At 24.4% G+C, this 20,402-nt stretch overlaps 1 protein-coding gene across 2 annotated transcripts; it reads left to right on the plus strand.

Annotated features, from left to right (window-relative positions):
• Positions 1-18,004, plus strand: LOC117167756 (testis-specific gene 10 protein-like). Of its 2 annotated transcripts, XM_033352919.1 has the most exons (6): positions 1-609; positions 4,222-4,522; positions 9,122-9,203; positions 12,392-12,469; positions 17,471-17,581; positions 17,639-18,004. In XM_033352919.1, the coding sequence occupies exons 1-6, from the start codon at positions 443-445 to the stop codon at positions 17,752-17,754; spliced, it is 855 nt and encodes a 284-aa protein (XP_033208810.1). In that variant the 5' UTR covers positions 1-442; the 3' UTR covers positions 17,755-18,004. The 2 variants fall into 2 exon arrangements, with proteins under 2 accessions (XP_033208810.1, XP_033208811.1); XM_033352920.1 differs by lacking the exon at positions 12,392-12,469 and having other exon boundaries at positions 17,639-17,999.
• Positions 18,005-20,402: the final 2,398 nt, after the last annotated feature.

Genomic DNA, 20,402 nt, shown 5'->3' on the forward strand with positions numbered 1-20,402 from the left:
CCAAAAATATCTGCCGGGCTGTCAATCTGTCACAAACACAAACCCTATCGTGTCGGCAGGCTGATAAAAATATGTGATAAAACTGTAAACATGTACATAATTCTTTTTTACTAGTCTTTGCTCAGTGTTTTGTGTGACGTGGACCGAAAGGCTGTCTGACAACTTGTATTTGCACAATTTGTATCCCAGTTCTTGACAAAACGGAACTATTTCGCTGAGATTTATACATCACTCTAGACACTGTTATTACATGCGCATCCTCACTTATACACTTCGAAAAATAAACAATATTTAGTTCCTGAACAGCAGAAAAAGGGCTAAGGGCAGAAAAGCTGTGATAAGTAAAATTGACGTTTGGAGGATAACCTATCTTTTTGAGGATAGAGGAAGGAAGAAATTGGAATAGAAATAACACTGAAAAGTCAATAATAACAATAAAGAAATGAGTATCGATAGTATGAGAGTTGGGGGAGGCCGATGTCCTCCTCTTCTCGTAGGAGGCCTTCTGGTTGTGTGCTTGATGCTTATTATCAATTGGTACACTCTATCGTCCGAAAATTTGGAACTGCTTCGTCAATTGGATGAACTAGGCGATCAGCTCAGAATCAGGTAAGATTTACCTACTGGCTTTGTAGATTTTGATTTCTAACTTATAAATCGGGGCCTTAAATGTTGCAAATTTCTTAATGTACACCTTTTGCATTTCAACCGAACAAATTTTTGTTTTCATGATAAGAAAATCCTTTTGCAAATTTGTTGCTCTGTGAGATTTTTTTTCGCTGACTTAAGTTTGGTATACGAGCCTAAACATACAGAAACAATCATTTTATCAATTAAAAATGTTTTTATTTCTCTCGTTTTATTCGCTTATTCTTCATTTACTTGACTGGGAATAGGAAATTTAAGAAAATAATTATCGTTTTTATTTTTTATTTCGGATGTAGAAAAAAGGAATTTAAAAATCTCTCTTCCAAGTCAGAATTCGTCAAAATTTGAAAGTTCCCCCATCATTATTTTAATTTAAAATTCATCTTTGATTGAAAATGTAAATATACATATTGTTGATAATCAACTTATCTTTTTTTGTCGAACTTGTATGTATTTTCGGAAAAATTGGTCTTTTTTTGTACAAAATTAATCTTTATGGTTGAAAGTTATTTTTTTGCATAAAATTCAACTATTCTAGTTGAAGATTCATAATTTTATTTGAAAATTCATCAGTTTTGTTGAAAATTAATTTCTTTAACTGAAAGTTTAATTGTTCCATTTTCAGTTAAAAATTGATCTTTTATAGTTCAAAATTCAACAATTTGGATGAAAATTTGTCTTATTTCATTGAAAATTTAACTCCTTCGTTGAAAATTCACGTATGTTGTTAAAAAAATCGATTTTTTTACGTAGTGGCTAGCCTGCCGGCGCCGGCAACATTGTTATTTTGATAGTTTTTAGCCTTTGACGCTTCTAACGAAACGTTCTATGTATAAATCACACTTTAACGTCGATTTGCGACTCAAGAATTACTTTAAGTTCTAACTTGATTTTTAATTGGTTCAAAACTTCTAAATATCTCTTAAAATTTTAAAATTTTTGCTACAAATAATAAGTGTTTAACTGTTATTTATAAATCCAAATTTGAAGGAATTTTTTTTCTAATCGCAGGATTTTCTGGAAGTTATAGGACAAATTCATTTAATTTCAAAAATTATGTAGAAGTTCTGAAAAAAATTTTTAAATGATTTTAAGTTTGAACAAATTTAAAACAACTTCTAGATTTTTCAAGATTTTGAAATAAAATTGTAAAGATTTAAAACTATTTATAATGAAAAAAATTTAACTTCTAATTTAAAAACTTTTAAATTACAAGAAATTTAAATTAAACATTTTTTTATGTTTCTAACCTAAAATAAATATTTTTTTTGCTTAATTCGAAAATCTATCACTTCAAAAGTTTTCCATTTTAATTTTTAAGCATATATTTTAATTTAAAGAATTTTAAAATGCACTTTTAAAAATAAACAAAAAAATGAGAAGTTTTTAAAATCGAAGATTTTTTTATAACAAACAGGGTGGCCGCCGGATGGGAAAACCGGGAATTTTACGAATTTTCAGAAGAAAAATCTGCCCAAGTTCGATTTTAACATTTTTTAAAATAATTAAAGTGCAGTTATGAGGATTTAAACAATGAAAAATTAAAAGCATTTCAAGTTGACATTTTTTTATAAAAAATAGTTTTGTTTTATCAATTGTAAATATAAATAATTCAATTATTTTAAATGGATCTGTACTCGAAGTATAGATATCTGAACAATAATTGATTTGACCAAACAATTCTAGATCCGTTTAAAATTTGAGTATTTCCAGATTGTGACTGTTTCAATCCGAAAGTCGTGATAAGAATTGAAATTAATATATCATATATTCCGATAATATTATTTTTAAATAAAAATTTTCATGACTTATCAATAATATATTTTTAATTAAGAGTTTCAGGTCTTCCTTTATATTATTTTTTATATTGAATTTAATCAATACATTTATTAATATATTATTTCTATTAATTTTTTTAGCTATTAAAAAATGTAAAAGTGCGTTTTACTGTTTTCAACTCTAAAATCAATCCATAATAATATAGTCATAATTAAAGGTTTTTATTAAATTTAAAATATTTTGAGTATAAATTATTTAATTTTTAACCCATTTAATTTGAAAATTCTTAATTTATAAAAGCAATAAGTATTTAATATTTAGAAATATTTCACTGCTCATTTAAGACGAGTAAATTGAAACCAAATATTTAAAAGAAAACAATTTGAAACTGAATTGTTTTGCATAGAAAGCTTTGAATCTTTAGATTTTCGAAGAACTTTTAAACTTTTAGCGTTACAATTTTAATTGTTCTATTTAAAAAGTGTTTAATTTCTAAGTGAAATTTTAAAATTTTGACGCATAAATAACAATTGGGCACTTATCATTTGTAGAAAAAATTTGAGTAATTTTAAGAGATATGTAGAAGTTTTGAAAAGATTCAAAATTAATTAAAAACTTGAAATTATTTCAAGTCATTTAAACGAAGTGTGTTAACATTTTTTTCAGAACTTCTCAATATATTTTAAAATGAATCGAAATTTTCCTACAATTTTTGATAATCTAGCAAATTAAAAAAAACCTTCAAATCTTCTATGTTCTTCTTTGATCATTTTTTAAACCTCTTAACGTCTACTTAAACTTTCTGTTACAATAATTATTCATAGTGAAAAATCATTTCCAATTTTCCTAAGAATCTTAAGAAAATTTGTTATTCTTTTGAAATCTTTCACAATTATTAAAAAAAAAATTCTAAATTTTTTGTTTGAAATCTGCAAAAATCTAAATTTTATTTTTAATTCGGCTGTCAGTATTTAAAATTATTTCAAGTTCTAAATTTAATTCGAATTTTTTTAAAACTCCTAAATATCTCTTAATATTACTCTCATATTTTTACAAATAATAAGTGTTCTATTTTTATTTATAAATTCAAATTTAATTTTTTTTTAAATTTGCAGGATTTTCTAAAAGTTATAGAATAAATTCAATTAATTTTGAAATATATTTAAAATTACTTGAAATAATATAATTTTGAAAATTTTTAAAGTTCATTGCTTGATTCTTTAATTTAGACCATTGAAAATATTAACGTGGATTTATATTTTTGGAACTTAATCTGAATCTTTGAACTCTGTAATTGATAATAGTTCTAAATTTTGCAGTTTATTTGCATTTTATTTAGCATTGTTCAATTGAAAAGTCTTAGTTCCTTCCATTTTATACGTGGAAATTTTTGAGCATTCAAATATTCAATTTTTGAATTGAAAAACTTTTAAATTTCGATTTTAAAAGTTTGGAATTCAAGGGTTCCACTTTGAATGCTTTCTTTTATTGTTTATTGTTTATTATTTTATATGAAAAAATGTTTAGAATATAGTTTGATTTTTAAAATTCTATTGGCAAGGAAAAATATTTTTCCCTAAATTTCACTAAACTCATGATACGTTCCAATTTGCAGGGATTGCTTATGCATATTTTAAGAGTTCTTTTAATTGAGTTCTAAATAATTAACCTCAATTTCTTAACAGAAGTCTTTTTAATTAAAGTAAATAAAGGAATGAATTTTAATATTAGCAATTTAATAATCTAAATAGATAGGTCCAGAATCAAGCACAAATATTATTTTCGGTTTTTTAGTGCAGAGGAAAGGGATCAATGCGTGACCTCGCGAGGAAATTTGGAGCAGCGTTTTAAACATTCGGAGGATGAAGTGGCTTCACTTCATGTTCGATTAGCCAAGCAGTACGAATTAAAGACAGAAAAAGGCGAAATTGAATTGTCGTTAACCGCCTGTAAAACTGAAGTTGAGTCCTGGAAAGAAGTGGACAAGACAAGGTCGATTACCTTGGAAGCTTTGCGTTTAGATAAGGAAAGAATTTCAACTCAGTTGGATGAGAAACGAGATGAAAATAAAAAACTACAAGAAGAGTTAGAAAAGGTATCTCAGACACTAGCATACTTAATAGCTTATACGGGTGAAAATAAAAAACTTTGAATTATTCAATTTTAAACCTATTTGAAAAAAAAAGTATTCCAACATCATAAAACTCTACATTCCTTTTCATATAAATCTTAATAAGTATTAAAATAATAATAATAATAATAGGCAATTTGAAAAAGTTGGTCCTTATTTAAAATTTCGATTTTTTTTCTAATTTATTGAAAAATGTTTATTTTTTTATCGTGTAAAATATTTTTTATGCAGGTACCACACTATTGGCACTATTGGACACTTTTTTTAAATACGATTACAGTATTTTTCTAATATTTCGAAAAGACTAATTATCCACAAAAAAATGTAATTGTTGATCATTTTGAATATTTAAAATTTTTTTAAGTTGATCAACATGATGAGCTTTATACGAAACAGTTAAATTTTCAACGATAAAGATTAATTCTCAACACAGAAGATTCATTTTCTACCGTCAAAGATGTTTTTTTTTTAAACAAAATGCATTCATTTTTAACCAAATGGTTGAAATTTTATTGAAGAAGATTAAGTTTATTCAAAAAATATGTGTTTTTAACAAATTCAATAAATTTTTGACTAAATAGTTTGAACAATGGATGTAACTGGTCCAATTTTTATTCGAATAATTGTAGTTTATATTTAATTTGTTCCTAAGAGTTTTTAACTGAATAGTTATGTTTTCAAACTGAGAAAGATCCATATTTAATCAATAATGCAGTAGTTGAATTTTCATTAAAGAGAATTTAATTTTAATAGAAAAAACGAATTTTCTACAAAACAGTTTAATTATGTACCAATTTCTTTAATTTTTAAGCCAAGAAGACGAATTTTCAGCAAAACAATTGAATTTTCAACCCGAGATTGTGAATTTTCAACAAAAAAGTTTTTTTTATATCAATTTGTGGAGTTTTTAACAAAATAGTTCAATTTTTCATTTAAAAAAAATTCATTTTTAACAAAAAAATAAAATCGAACCTACACTTAAAATGACGAATCTTTTACAAAAAAAAATGGTTAAGAAGTTCATTTTTTAACCAAGGAGTTGAATTTGCAACCTAAAAATTAATTGTCAACGAAAAATGTAATATTTCAAAAATATGATATTAATAATAATATTTGAAAAATAAAAAATATTAATTTAAAATAAAAAAATGAATAAAAACAAACGTAAAATTTCGCCAAAATACATCAGTTTTGATCCAATTAGTTAAGTTTTCTAACAAAAATTTTTTATTTAAAAATATTAATTAAAAAAAAAATTTAAGCGAATTTTCAACAAAATACTTGAATTCTTAGCTAAAACCACTTTTTAAATTAACTTTTTATCAACTTTATACGTTATAATTTATCCAAAATTATTCTTTTTGAATAAATGAAAATTATATACGAATTCTAAGTAAAAGATATTCTAAATTTATTAAAAAAAAATTTTTTCTATTTTATACTGATTTTGTTTAAATAATGTTAATATTTATCATGTTTATGAAAATTAAATTAGAATATGCGAAGAGAAATTTGTCGAAAACATTCAAGTTTAAAAGCAATTCAATTGAAAAATTCCAATTAAGAAGAAGAACATAGTTTAAGAATTAAAAAAGATTTCAAAGAATTGAAAACAACATATAAATTTGTGAAGATTACAATTGTTATTTTTTCATTCCATTCAAAGATTTTAAAATGTTTCAAGATAATAAAAACAATTGCTTGAAATTCATGTGAAAATTGTAGATGATGTTTTTTTTGAAAAAATTAATTTTAAGAGAAAATTTGGAATGATTTAAAGAAAGAACAAAAGAATCTTTAAGATTTGAAGGCCTTTTTTATAATTTGAAGGATATTTAGATAATTTTAGAAAAATGTTGAAGAGTTCAATTTTCAACCGGAGAATATGAATTTTCAACAAAAAAGTTTCATTTTCAGCCAATCAATTGAATCTTCAACAAAAAAGGTAACTTTTTCATTACAAAGTTAATTTGTAAAAAAAAATTTTCACTTGAAATTACGAATCTTTAACAACAACAAAAAAGTAATTTTTAAGAAAATACTACATTTTTCAGTTAAGGAGTAAAATTTTCAACGGAAAAATTCATTTTCAGCGGAAAATGCAATAAGGTTGATATTTCAACAATCAAAGAATTTAATTAAAAATAAAAACGGCTGGATTCAACTAACAATAACGAAATTTCTACAAACTACTTGAATCGTTAGCTAAAACAGATTTATTTTCGATCGAAAACTTGAATTTCTAACCAAGAAATTATTAATTTTATTATATTAATATTATCAATATTGTATAAATGATTAAAATTATATATTCTACCAAAAACCAAGAATTTTTAACAAAATACGTCAGTTTTGATCTAAATAGTTAATTTTTTACCAAATTGTTGAATTTTCGAGCTGAAAATATAAATTTTGTACAAAACAGTTGAATTTTCTAGCTGAGAATATGAATTTTTGACAAAAAAGTTCATTTTTGATCAATCAGTGGGATTTTCAACAAAATAGTTAAAAGATTTTTACTAAAAATTAAGAATGTCTGAAAAAAAATAATCCTAGGAGTTGAATTTTCAACCTAAAAATGAATTTTCAACGAAAAATGTCATAGAGTTAATATTTCAACGATATTAAAAAAGTAACATTTTTTAAAATTATTTAAATAATATAAAAAGTATTAATTAAAATAAAAACCCCTGGATTGAACAAACAAAAACTAATTTTTATCTAAATACTTGAATCCTCAATCAAAATATATTAATTTTCAACCAAACAGTTGAATTTCTAACCAAGAAGAGTTATTTTCTACCAAAAAGACGAATTTTTCAACAAAATAAGTTAGTTTTGATGCAAATAGTTACATTTTATACCAACTTATTGAATTTTCGATCCCAAAATAAAGTTTTTCTACAAAACAATTGAATTTTCAATAAAAATAGTTCATGTTCAACCGAATCAGATTAATTTTTATCCAGACAATTGCATCTTAAATTTCTACAAGGCGGTTGAATTATCAACTCGCGAATATAAATTTTCAACAAAATAGTTAATTTTTCAGTTTAAAAATTAATTTGTTTTTAGAATTCGTATATACCGGGGAAACCCCGGAAATGGCAGGGAATTTGATTTAAATTCAGGGCAGTTTTTCTAATGAATGTTTTTTTTTTAGTTTGAATGTAATATTAAAAAGCAATATTTTTTCAATTGTAAAAGTAGCTTTATATTACTCGATTTAACTGCATTGTTGAACATGCTTTTTTTTAATTAATTTTTTTACCTTAAATGTAATTATTTAATTTTTTGTTGAAAATTCGCCTTTTTCGTTGGATCCAACTGTTTTTAATTTTTTTAAAATACATGTTTTGATTGAAACATCAACTAGTACATTTTTCATTGAGAATTCATTTTTTTATATGAAAAATTATCTATGTGATTGAAAGTTAAACTCTTGTTAAAAAAAAATTTTTTCCGTTGGAGATTCATCATTTGAATTAAAAATGTTTTTCTTGATTCGAAAATGGAACTATTCCACTTGAATATACAATAATTTTAATTTAAAGTTCATCTCATTGGTTGAACATTAATTTTTTTAACTCAAAAGTTAACTATTCAATGTTTTGTTAAAAAAATTTTTTTGTTATAATTTCAAAGTCATGTATTTTTTTTTTTGAAAAATTCGTCTTAGTTTTTTTGGGTAATAAAAATTTTTGGTCGAAAATTCAGTTGTTCCATTTACAGATTCATGAATTTAGTTAAAAATGCATCTTTTTCATTAAAAATTCAACTATTCCAGTTGAAGATTCATGATTTTATTTGAAAACCCATCACTTTGCTTGGAAATTTAACTATTTTGTGAAAAATTGTTTTTTTTTTTAGGTGTAAAAAATTAATTTTTTTGGTTCGAAAATTCGTATTTTTTATTTAAAATTCAACTGCTTCAGTTAAAGATTCATTATTTTCCTTGAAAATTCATCACTTTAATAGAAAACTTAACTACTTCGTTGAAAATTCTTTTTTTTTTTTAGATAAAAATTCATTTTTCTTTTTTGATTGAAAATGTAACTATTACATTTTCAGTTGAAAGTTGTACTATTTGATTGAGAATTTCTGTATTTGGTTGAAAAATCGTTTTTCTTTTTTGGTATTTAATTAATCTTTTTGATTGAAAAGTCAACTATTTGGTTAAAAATGCATCCACCCTGTTGAAAATGCAATATATTTCTTGAAAATTTAAAAATTTGATGAGTTTCAAATTGAATTGAATTATTTAAAAAATGCAAAATACTTAAATGGATCGTTACTATGAAAAATTATGCCTCGAAAAATCTTGAGATACCTCGAAAAAAACTGAAAATCTCACGGAATTTTTTCCGGGATTTAAATAGACACCGGATTACATTTACTTATATTAAATCGAATTTATTTTGATATTGAATAAAGTAAAAATAATTTGAACATAGCGTATTGTTGAAACAATAAGCTTAATAATACCCTGTAATTAAAAAAAACACACATTCTTAAAAATACCAGCATATAATATTGCCGGTACAAAAAAAATATTTTTTTCAGGTAAAGAGTGATTTGGAGAGTGCAAAATTGGCGATAAACGTACCAGATAAGAATAAGAAAATTGTGGAAATTGTACCGCAACGTAAGTAATCAATCGCATTTACTTAATTCATAAGACTTTCTCTGCAACCTTATCGTGCTTTGGGGCCATTCAGAAACTACTTCACGCTATTTTAAACACTTTTTCCCAACCCTCCCCTTCATTGTTTAATAATTTTGGAAAATTCTCAATTTTTCACCAATTATTACCAATTAGAAATCTAGGAACCTTTTCAAATAAATTTGAAATTTTGACAATTTTGATCGTGTAAACATTATTCTTTCTTATAAAATTATTACTGGACGAATGTTGAATATTTTTTGGTCAAAACAAACCAAGGCTGAACAATATTATTTTTATAATAATTGTTTATAAAAATGAAAGCTATTATTGACTTTTACAAAAAACGATAATGTTTACTGTATACAGATTTAAAATTGTCGAAATTTTGAATTTATTTATAACAATTGTTTATTAGTAATATCTCATAAACAATTACCCAGTACAACGCGTTAAAAGTTTGAAGTTGAACATTTTTTTCTTGAAAACAAATTTTTGTTTATAAAAGATTTAATGATAAGAATATTAGAAAATTTAAAATTCTGGTCTTTGAATATTAATGGTAAGGGAAAATAAAAAATTGAGGAACATTGAAAATGAGGTTTTCCGGTCACCCTGAAATAATAATCAAAATCCAGGTTTGGTATTTTTTTTCTAATAAAGTACTTTCGTCTTTTTGTCTGTTCTTTTCATAATTCAATAGAGCTAATAGCCCGAAACTAATTTTTTTTTAATGATTCAAAAATAAAAAAGTTATGCAAATATTTGTTTGTCCATATTTTCGTTTTTGGGACCCTTATTTCTTTTTTTCGTAGCTGATGCCACTTCAAGTTTATAATGTTTATATTTTTAGTTTAAAGTTGCAGTCTTTGGTTCAAAATTAAATTTTTTTTAAGTTATGATTTTTTAGCTGATAATTCAAGTGTTTTGTTAAAAAATGAATCTCTTTTAATGCTGGTTTCAACTAATTTCTTAAAAATTCGTAGGTGTCTTTTTTTAGATTCATATTTTAGTTGAAAATTAATCTCTAGATAAAATATCGTTTTTTATTTTGGTTAAAAATGAATTTTTCTTTTTAGTTCAAAATTAAACTACGTGGAAAAAATTTAAACTACTTTCTTAAAAGTTCTTTCTTTTTTGTTGAACGTTCATCTCTTTTTTCAAAAATTCAACTGTCTTCTAAAAAAATTCGTCTTTTTGGCTTCAAAGTTCAACTATTTGGTTAAAAATTCATTTCTTGTGGTTAAAAATTTAACTTGTCGTTTTTTACATTTGAAAATCAATTTTTAAAATTAAAAATGTAACTTTTCCATTTTTTGTTCAAAATTTATTTATTTTTCGTGGAAAATTCAACTATTTATTTAAAATTCATGGTATTTGTTGAAAATTTGTCTTTTTTAGTAGAAAATAAATCTTCTTGGTTGAAAATTCGTCTTTTTGGTTTCAAAATTCATCTCTTTTTCTGTAAATTTCTTATTTTTACGTTAAAATTTGTTTCTGTGAAAAATTTAATTATTTTGTTGAAAATTCAAATGTTTGGTTTACAATTTAACAATTTTGTGATAATTCGTTTTTTTCAAATATTCACTTACATTTTTCGTTGAGAATTCGTCTTTTTGTTGAAAATTCAACTGTCTTCTAAGAAATTCGTCTTTTTGGCATAAAAATTAAACTATTTGGTTAAAAATTAATTTATTATTGTTGAAAATTAAAATTTTTGGTTGAAACTTTATCTTTTTGGTTGCAAAATTCAGCTCTGTAAAAATTTCATATTTTTAGTTTAGAATAATAACAACTATAACTATTTTTTTTGTTTGAAAATTGAATTATTTTATTGAAAATTTAATTGCTTGGTTCTAAAAAATGTTGGCTTGAAAGTTCCACTATTTGGTTAAAAATTAATTTCTTGTTGCAATTTCAACTTTTTGGTTGGAAAATATATCTCTTTAGTTGAAAATTGAACTATTTTGTTGAAATATCGTTTTTTTTTCTGGTTGAAAATCTGTTTTTTTAATTGAAAATTTAATTTCCATTTTTTGTTAAAAATTGATCATTTTTGGTTGAAAATTCAATTTTTTGTTTGAAAATTCATGTAAGTTGTTGTAATTTAGTCTTTTTGGTGTGAAAATTCATCTCTTTGGGTATAAATTTCAATATTTTTGTGTGAAAAATTTATCTACAGTTTGATAAAAGCTTCAACTATTTTATTAAAAAATTAACTTACTAGTTTAAAATTTAACTATTTTGTTGATAATTCTCTTTTTTGATTGAAATATTAACAATTAAATTTTTCGTTAAACATTCATCTTTTGATAATAAATTTAACTTATTTACTTGAAGATTCAGCTCTTCTAAAAAAATTCGTCTGTTTGATTTAAAAGTACAACTATTTAATTGTAAATTGTTTGGCTAAAAATTAATTTATTTTTGTTTGTAATTGAACTATTAAGGTGAAAATGCAACTGTTTTTGGTAGAAGTTTACCTTTTTTTTTGAAAATTTGACTAGTTGGTTAAAAATAATTCATCTTCATAGGTAGAAAATTCAAGTATTTGTTTAAAATTGAACTGTTTGTTTGAAAATGTAATTATTTTATTGCAATTTCAAGTACATTTGTCAATAAATCATAATTTTTGGTCGAAAGTTCATCCTATTATATTGAAAGGTCATCTTTTTAATAAATTTTATTTTTTTATTCTGTTTATAAAAGATTCTGTGTTGATAATATTGCTAGATTAAAATGCTGGTCATAGAATATTAATAGTTCGCGAAAATGAAAAATTGGTGAAGGAAAAGTCGGGGAATTTTGAAAATGAAGTTTTTCGGCCACCCTGCTAAGTTTAAATACAAACATTTTTTTAAGGCCAACAGATACAAAGACCAAAAATCTTGAAAAAGACCCTAAATTTCCAATTGTTAATTATTGAATTTTGTAAATTATTTTTTTTTTAAACTTGCAAAATTGTTTCGCTACACTGTTTAGTACCCTAAACACTACAAAATAACAACAACAACAACAAACGAGCATAATCGATTATTCGAGTTTTTTCTTTTACATGAAACACCCCCTAAAAATTCCACTTTCCCCTACCCCGAATAAGTCCCAAAATATGTACCCGACCTCCCCTAGCAGTGTGACGTAGTTTTTGAACGGTACGTTTGATGATTTAGCAACTGGAAGATTAGGCAAGGGCCAGTTGGCACCCGTCCCGGAATCAGCGGTTCATGTCTCAGAATCTGGCCGCCGAGGTATGAAATACCATGGAATTCCGATCCTTCCACAAGATCCACCAGGTGCTGTGCGCCAAACTCCTCGCCTCTCAATAACAAAGCTGCATGGAAATAAAGCCGATAATCTTCCTTCCCCTCAAATTGAACCGAGTAATCATTCCTAGTGGTTCCCTACGCCTGCAATTTTCAGGGAAGTAACTTATTTCGAAATTAAGTCCGTCCCTTTATCTCAAATCGTAATAATCTCATATGTGTGACTGTGTGACCGTTGCAGCCACCTCAGCTTGTTGCCATTGCAAAAAAAAGATATCGCTATTTAATTGTGATACTAAAATATTGTACATTGTCAGGGTGCCTACCTGACCGAGGAAAACCGGGAATTTGTTTCAGTAACCGGAGTTTTCTCTCGACTGTACAAATATGCAAATTTTAAGTGGTTTCATACATTTTATCACTCTAATTATGAGTTGAAACAGGTAATTTTTGAGTTTAGACAGGGAATTTTAATAAAGAATTATAATTTTGAGTTTCGGATAGGAGATTTTAGTAAAGAAATATAATTTTGATTTTGAGTTTACTTTAAAGCAGGAATTTTCGTTAAGAATTATAATTTTTAATTTAGGACAGGCAGTTTCCGTGAAGAAATATGATTTTGACATTTTCTGTTTTGACAGTTCAGGAACAATTTTTTCCCCATAAATAATTAAAAGTTTTCACTTTTGAACAGGGAATTTTCTAAAAGAACAATAATTCGAAGTTCAGAGACAGTTGAGTTTTGAGGGATAGAAAATATCTGTAGGGAATTATAATTTTGTCTTTTGAACATTGCATTTTTTTAAGGATTATAATTTTAACTTTGAGGTTTTGGTTGAAGTTTAAACTCTTTTTTTAATTTGACTATTTGGTTGAAAATGTATCTTCTTAGGTAGAAAATTCAAGTATTTGGTTAAAAATTTAACTATTTTGTTGAAAATTGAATTATTTTGTTCAGCATTTATTCCTGTTTTATTAAAAAAAAAATTTTTGTATAAATAAATAAATGTGAATTTTTCAACTTCAGTCTTCAATTTTATTGCTTTATTCCGTTTATAAAAGATTATATATTGCAAAAAGCTTTAAGCTGTACCTTCTCATTTGGTTTCTCATGACAATTCTTTTGTGTATTAGTTTTAAAAGCTTAATAAACGTTTTGTAAATAAAAATAATTTTTTAAGATGAAGTGCAGTGTAGACTTAAAAATATATATATTTCACGGGATTTTACAAAATAATGGGAAAAATTCTAGCCTTTTTCAAATTAAATATCTATAAAATACCTCTTAAATTCTTAAAAATATTTTTATATGACTAGAATTTTTCTTGAAATTTTGAAAAGTTATTTAAAATGTAAAACGCTGCCTCAAAGTATCCCCAACTTTCCTAGGAACTTGAATAACATTTATTCATTCACTTGAGACCTTTTTTTAGTTATTTCAATTAAGGGCCTGTGATACTTTCCCATATGAGTTTTCAATTTTCCACACATTTTGTTCACAATTTTTCACAAAAAATCTGAATTTTTTAAAATCTTCTGCAGTTTTAAAATCTTCTTTATTCTCCTTAAATCTTCGCAATATTGATAGAATTTTATGGTTTAATTTATTCCTTATTTATTAATGTTACCAAATTGAAACATTATACTTTAAAATCTTCTACTCTTTTTCGAAATTTAAGGAAATATTTGATGTTTTAAAATTTTTTTTGAATTTTCTTCTAAACCTCATTTTTCAAATTAAAAATCGAAAGAAATTGTTTTAGGAACCTAAAGAATTTTGTTCATTACCCTGAATTTTTACAAAAGTTCTAAAATATCTTATAAGTTTTCATCGTTTTTGAATCGTTTCAAAATTTCTAAATGTCTCTTAAATTTAATAAATTTTGTTCTAAAATTATGTATTACGGCATAATGTTGCTTTAAAAACTTTTAAACTCTTTTTTTTTCTTCAAATTTTATGAAATAATTTGAAAAATTAAGTTTATCTAAATTTTAATTAAATCCTGGAAAATAGAAATAATGGTCTTAGTCTTCGATATATTTTTTTAAAACAGTTTTGAAGTCTTTAAAATTTAACATTATTATTTCAAAATTAAATATTAACTGCTTAAAATTTTCCCACAACTGTTTACAACAATTTAATCTCAAAATCTTTCAAAATTATTAAGACGCTTCTATTGTTTCTAATTCTTAATATACGTTTTTTTCAATAATTTTATTTTACTTATCTCTTTGAAAATGTAAAAAAAAGATTACCCAGGCGTAAAAAAAGAAAATATTTTTTTCTTCTTAAAAACTCTGGAATTATAATATGGTAGCAAAATGTTAAGAACAAATTATTGTACAACGTAAAATATTTAATTTAGAAAAAAGTTAAAATTAAATCTTGATCTACTTCGATGTTGTGAAAAAATCAGTCAGCTAACAATTAATTGATTTTTTCATAAATCATAACATAAAAAAGCATTAAACAATCATTTTCATTCAAACATAGAAATAATTTGTACTCTACATTTTCTTTTAATTTCACATTCATCTTTGAAAATTTGTTTTATTGGTAACTTTTGATACTAATTTCAGAAAAAAAAACATATTTCCATATAATTTGAAAAATCGAAGGCAAATACATATTTCACAACATCAGAATCGTTTGAAAAATTATCTAATTAAAATAATATAATTGCAAATATGAATTAACTTTTAATATTCAAATTATATTCAATTTAAGGAACTAAGTTTTAATCTTTATTTACTTTAATAATCAGAAAACGTTAATTAGCTAATAATCAATTGACCATTTTACAAAAGAAAAACCATTTAAATATAATTCTCTGATAAAACATTCAAATAACTTTAACTTTATATATATTTTTTAAATTTAAACTTTTATTTTTGAAAATTTGTATTTAGTCTTAAACTTTTAAACTAATTCCAGAAAATACCACTTTTAATAGAATCCGTTGATAATTAATTAATCAATTCACAAAATAAAAAGCATGAAACAATTATTTTCATCAAAACATTCAAATAATGTTTACATTATGTGTATATTCTCCTTTAGACTTTGAAACAGCATTTCTATACGTCTAATTTATTAATAACCTTTTTATAATTTTTTAAGTTTTTTATAATTTTTACCTCATGGTACGGAGTTTCCTTAAAGAATTGTAATTTTGAGTTTGATGCGAAGAATTTCAGTAAGGAAATATAATTTTGACAATTGTGACAGAGAATTACCTGAAGAATTATAATTTTTACTTTGGGACGGGCAATTGTTTTGGTTGAAAATTAAATTATTTTGTTGAAAGGTTAATGATTTTGTTAAAAAATCAACTTTTTAATTTAAAAATTAAATATCTTGTTGATAATTTCTATTTTTTTATTGAAAATTAAACTTTTCGGGTTAAAAATTCAACGGGTTTTTGGTTAAAGTTGGCATTTTTTTTAATTTGACTATTTGGTTGAAACTTCAATTTCGTAGGTAGAAAATTCTAGTATTTGGTTAAAAATGCAACTATTTTATTTTAAATATAATCATTTTGTTCAACATTCATTCCTGTTAGATTGAAAATTCATCTTTTTTGGTTGAAAAAAATCAATTTTAATCTGAAATTTTATTGCTTTATTCCATTTGCAAAAGATTATATGTTAAAAATATTGAGATATTTTATTTTATAATTATTATTTTATTTTAGGTTCACTGTAAAACAGGAATTTTCGTTGAAAATTATAATTTCTTCCCTTATGGTAGACAGTTTTCATAAAGAATTATAATTTTGTGTTTGAGACAGGAATTTCTGTGAAAAATTATAATTTTTACCTTGGGACAGTCAATTTCCGAAAAGTATTAGAATTCTCACTTTGGTACACGGAATTTGTTGAAAGAATTTTTCACAATTTCAAACTTTCCTCTTTCAAATTTTGGGAAAAAATAGTTCCCATCTTTCTAAATTACAATAGAAATGTTTGTAAATAAATATATTTCTGTATAGGGAATTTTCTAAAGAAAAAATATAATTCTAAGTTATAGGAATTTACAAAAATAGTCCCTGCTCAAAGTTAGAATTCGTTAGATTTGGAAAATTCCTGATTAAAAAGTCTTGTATTGAATATAATTCTGAATAGGAACAGGGGATTTTTAGGGAGGACTACAAAATCTCGAAGAATAAAAGTCTCGGCATTAAAAAATTTGCGTGAAAGAAAATATTTTAAATAAAAATTGACGGACAATTTAAAATTCAAAATTTGGGCAAAATTACAGGGTTAGAGAAATTTCCTGATCATGAAACAGTTTTATTTAATGAACATATTTTTTATTTGGTTATTTATTCATTACTAAAACAATTTTTTAATTCTTTAGATTCTGCAACTTTAAATAATTCGGAAATTTTTTGCGTCGGTAATTTTGTTTTGGGAATTTTATAATTCGGGAGTTTTCTAATTTAGAAAGTTTGAATTGTCGGGAATTTTCTGTAAAAAATTATAATTTAACTTGGAATGGATAATTTTCGACACGAACTTGGAATTTGGAAAAGAATGATGATTCTGATTTAGAAGGAGAGAACATGAGAAAATCTCTGTTCAAATTCAGAATTTTAATTCTTATGACCAAACATATTTGATGTTCCAACTCTGAATGATCATTTTATTTCCAAAAATCAATTTTCCAAATCTTTGCAATTTTTTAAAATGTCTTGAAATCTTTAAAATTGACAGGGAGAAACCCAGAATTTTGAAATAATTCGTCGGGTAGACACCTTTATTAGATATACCTAGTTTATATTTAATATGATCTGTTTTTACTCTAAATACTTTCTCTTTATTGTTTCAAGCAGGGTGTCCAACTAAAATGTAGATTTCTAAAATCTGTAAAGAATCTGGCGTCTTAAATTGTAACTTTGTAAAAATAGGTGTAATATTTTTATTAAAGGAATGAAATGTTTCTGCTGTCTTTTTTTAGTACCGTAACCAAACAATCGTTTTCAGCTCAAACAAACACAAAGTTAAAAAACAGCGCTGAGAATACTGCCGACCAGGAATTACAACCGGATGGCAATGATTTGAATTTGAAAGAAGCAATGAATAATATAGCACAAGGTAATTTTCAAAATTCCCTCCTCTCTTGTTTCACATCTGATTTTGAATTGTTTTTAGGTAGTCTCCTAGAAGATAATGTGGAAGAAACTGATAATGTCGCGAATGAAGATCAAAAGGAGCAACAAAAATTGGCGACAAACGAGTTAGGGAAGCCCGTCGATCATAACGTTTAAGTAATATTTTTTTCATCACATTGACATTTTTTTTACTTTTTAATTATTAACTATTTTTACAATTTGCAATTTACAATTTTAAGGTTTCTGATTCGAAACAAACGTATATTTTTTATTATTCAGTGTGAGGAGATTTTCTCATGTTTTTTGTATAAAAATTAGGATCTCGTGGGTGGTTTATCAACCTTGAAAAGGTTTTTAAAGTAGTTGGGTACGTAAGTTTGTATAAATAAAAAGAAAATGATTTACATTGAAATGCTTTATCATTCAAACATCATATCACATCACTAAATTAAATTAAAGTAAAATAAAAATGCAAAGAGGACGATGTATTGTCGTCCTATACACTTGTACTATTTGGTGATAATCAAGCTGCCGTGACACTTTCACAGTATAAATTACGGTACTACAGATTTACAAGGTTTAGTTTGCATTAACAATAAATAATACTACAAACATTGGTTTTTTTTTTTTTTTTTTTTTTTTGGTTTTCTAATGTAATTCTCTCTCTCTCTCTCTCTCTCTCTCCATAAATTTATTTCACATGCTAACATTTATAATGTTTCACTAAATACACATTTAACACTCCATAACTCCACAACTTAGTTAGCTTTTTTTATTTTTTTTACCTCATCTGTCTCTCGGAAGCAGACATTTTTTTATTTAAATCACAGGCCTCGGACTCATTAGACAATTGAGACTATTTAACATTTTTTTTAAAGGTATGATACTATTTTTTGAAACTATTTCTGAATAAATAACACTAGCGACATTATTTTTAAATCTAAAAAAAGAATTTTCTAACGAGGAAGATATATCAGTCATTAAAGAAAACAAATGCGATAAAAAATGTTGAATTTACTAGCCACAAACATGGGCTTTCAATAAGACAGTTGAATGTTCGACCAAATAGATCATTTTGCAATAAAAAAGATGAATTTTCAACCAAGGAGATTAACTTTTTATTTAAAAAATGAATGCTTAACAATATAGATACGTACATTTTTAACCAAATAGTGGAATTTTCAACGAAGAAGTTTATTTTTCTACCAAAAAAGATGAATTGTTACTAAATTAGATAAATTTTTAACTCAATAGTTTGAATGGATGTGATGTTAGTCCAAATTTTATTTAATTAATTTTTGGTTTATATTTTTTAGCTCCTAGCATTTTTTTAAACCTAATAGTTCCATTCTTAAACCAAAAAATATCAATTTTTAACAAAAAATGGAATAGGTAAATTTCCATTGAGAAAAATACTTTACATTAAAAAAAACCGAATTTTATATCAAACTGGAATTTTCAAGATAAAAAGACAAATTTTCTGTAAAACAGTGTAATTTTTAACCTGAGAATATTACTTCTTAACAAACAAAAAACGAATTTTCAACTAAAATGACGAACCTTCAAGCAAAAAAGTGAACTATTACGACAAATTTCAATCAACGAGTTAAATACAAAACCTAAAAAAATTTAAAGAAAAATTAAATTAAAAATTTAAAGATTAATTTTCTAAAAAAAAAGAGGAATTTTCAGCAAAATACATGAATTTTCAACTGGAAAGGAGCACTTTTTAATTTGAAATATTAATTTTGTGTAAAAAATTGGAATAGCATCTTTTTCAGTTCAGAAAATTTTTAAATAAAATTTCCAAACAAATATTTAATCTTTGTCCAAAAAATTTGTGTCTACCAAATAAGACGAATTTTCAACAAAATATATCAATTTTTAACCAAATAATTTAATTTTCAACCAAGAAGATTAATTTGATACCAAAAAACACTATTTTTCAACTACATAGTTTGAACAAAGAAAGTGTTTTTTTTTTAACATTTTATTTTATTAATTTTTGGTTTATATTTTTTTTTAGTTTCTAAAATTTTTAACTAAATAGAGGTATTTTAAAACCAAAAAAAAAATTTTAACCAAAAATTGAGTAGATAAATTTCCACTGAGTATTAATTTTTAATTAAATAAAAAACGAATTTTTTACAAAACTTTGTACCAAATAGTTGAATTTTATATAAAATTGTTGAATTTTCAAGCCAAAAAGACGCAGTTTCTACATAATTTTCTGAGGGAAAATATAACCATTCAAAAAATAAGTTAATTCACTTATAAATAATTTAATTTGACATCAAACACAGATAAACTTGACCACAAAAGATGATTTTTCAACAAAAATTTTTACCAAAATGATAAATTTTCAACAAAATGGTTAAATTTCTCACCATAAAAATATTTTTTAAAGCAAGAAGATTAGTTTTCCACCAAAATATACGCATTTTCAACTAAATAGTTAAATTTTTAACTAAAAAGGATATGTTTCCAAACAAATAGTTTAATTTTTAATTTAAAAAGATAAAATTTCAACTAAAAGGGGAATTGGTAAATTTTCAGTGAAAAAATTAATTTTCAACCGAAAGCGAAATTTATTTTCTACAAAATAATTAAATTTTCAATCAAGAAGATGAATCTTCAACAAATGTATCAATTTTTTAAGCAATAGTTCAATTTTCGACAAAATTTTTGAATTTTCAAGCCAAAAGTGCGAATTTCTTAGAAAGTACATGAATTTTCAACTGGAAAACAACAGTTTTCAATTCGAAATATAAAATTTTCACCCAAAATTGGAAAGGTGACATTTT

Source organism: Belonocnema kinseyi, chromosome 2 (genome assembly GCF_010883055.1).
Source record: "Belonocnema kinseyi isolate 2016_QV_RU_SX_M_011 chromosome 2, B_treatae_v1, whole genome shotgun sequence".
Lineage (NCBI taxonomy): Eukaryota > Metazoa > Arthropoda > Insecta > Hymenoptera > Cynipidae > Belonocnema > Belonocnema kinseyi.

What these genes read in the sequence shown, in the direction of transcription:
- LOC117167756 (XM_033352919.1), top strand. Translation starts at nt 443, where the DNA reads ATGAGTATCGATAGTATGAGAGTTGGGGGAGGCCGATGTCCTCCTCTT. An exon ending in CTCAGAATCTGGCCGCCGAG is followed by an intron (nt 12,470 to 17,470) that starts GTATGAAATACC and finishes AATCGTTTTCAG; the next exon opens with CTCAAACAAACACAAAGTTA. An exon ending in AATGAATAATATAGCACAAG is followed by an intron (nt 17,582 to 17,638) that starts GTAATTTTCAAA and finishes AATTGTTTTTAG; the next exon opens with GTAGTCTCCTAGAAGATAAT.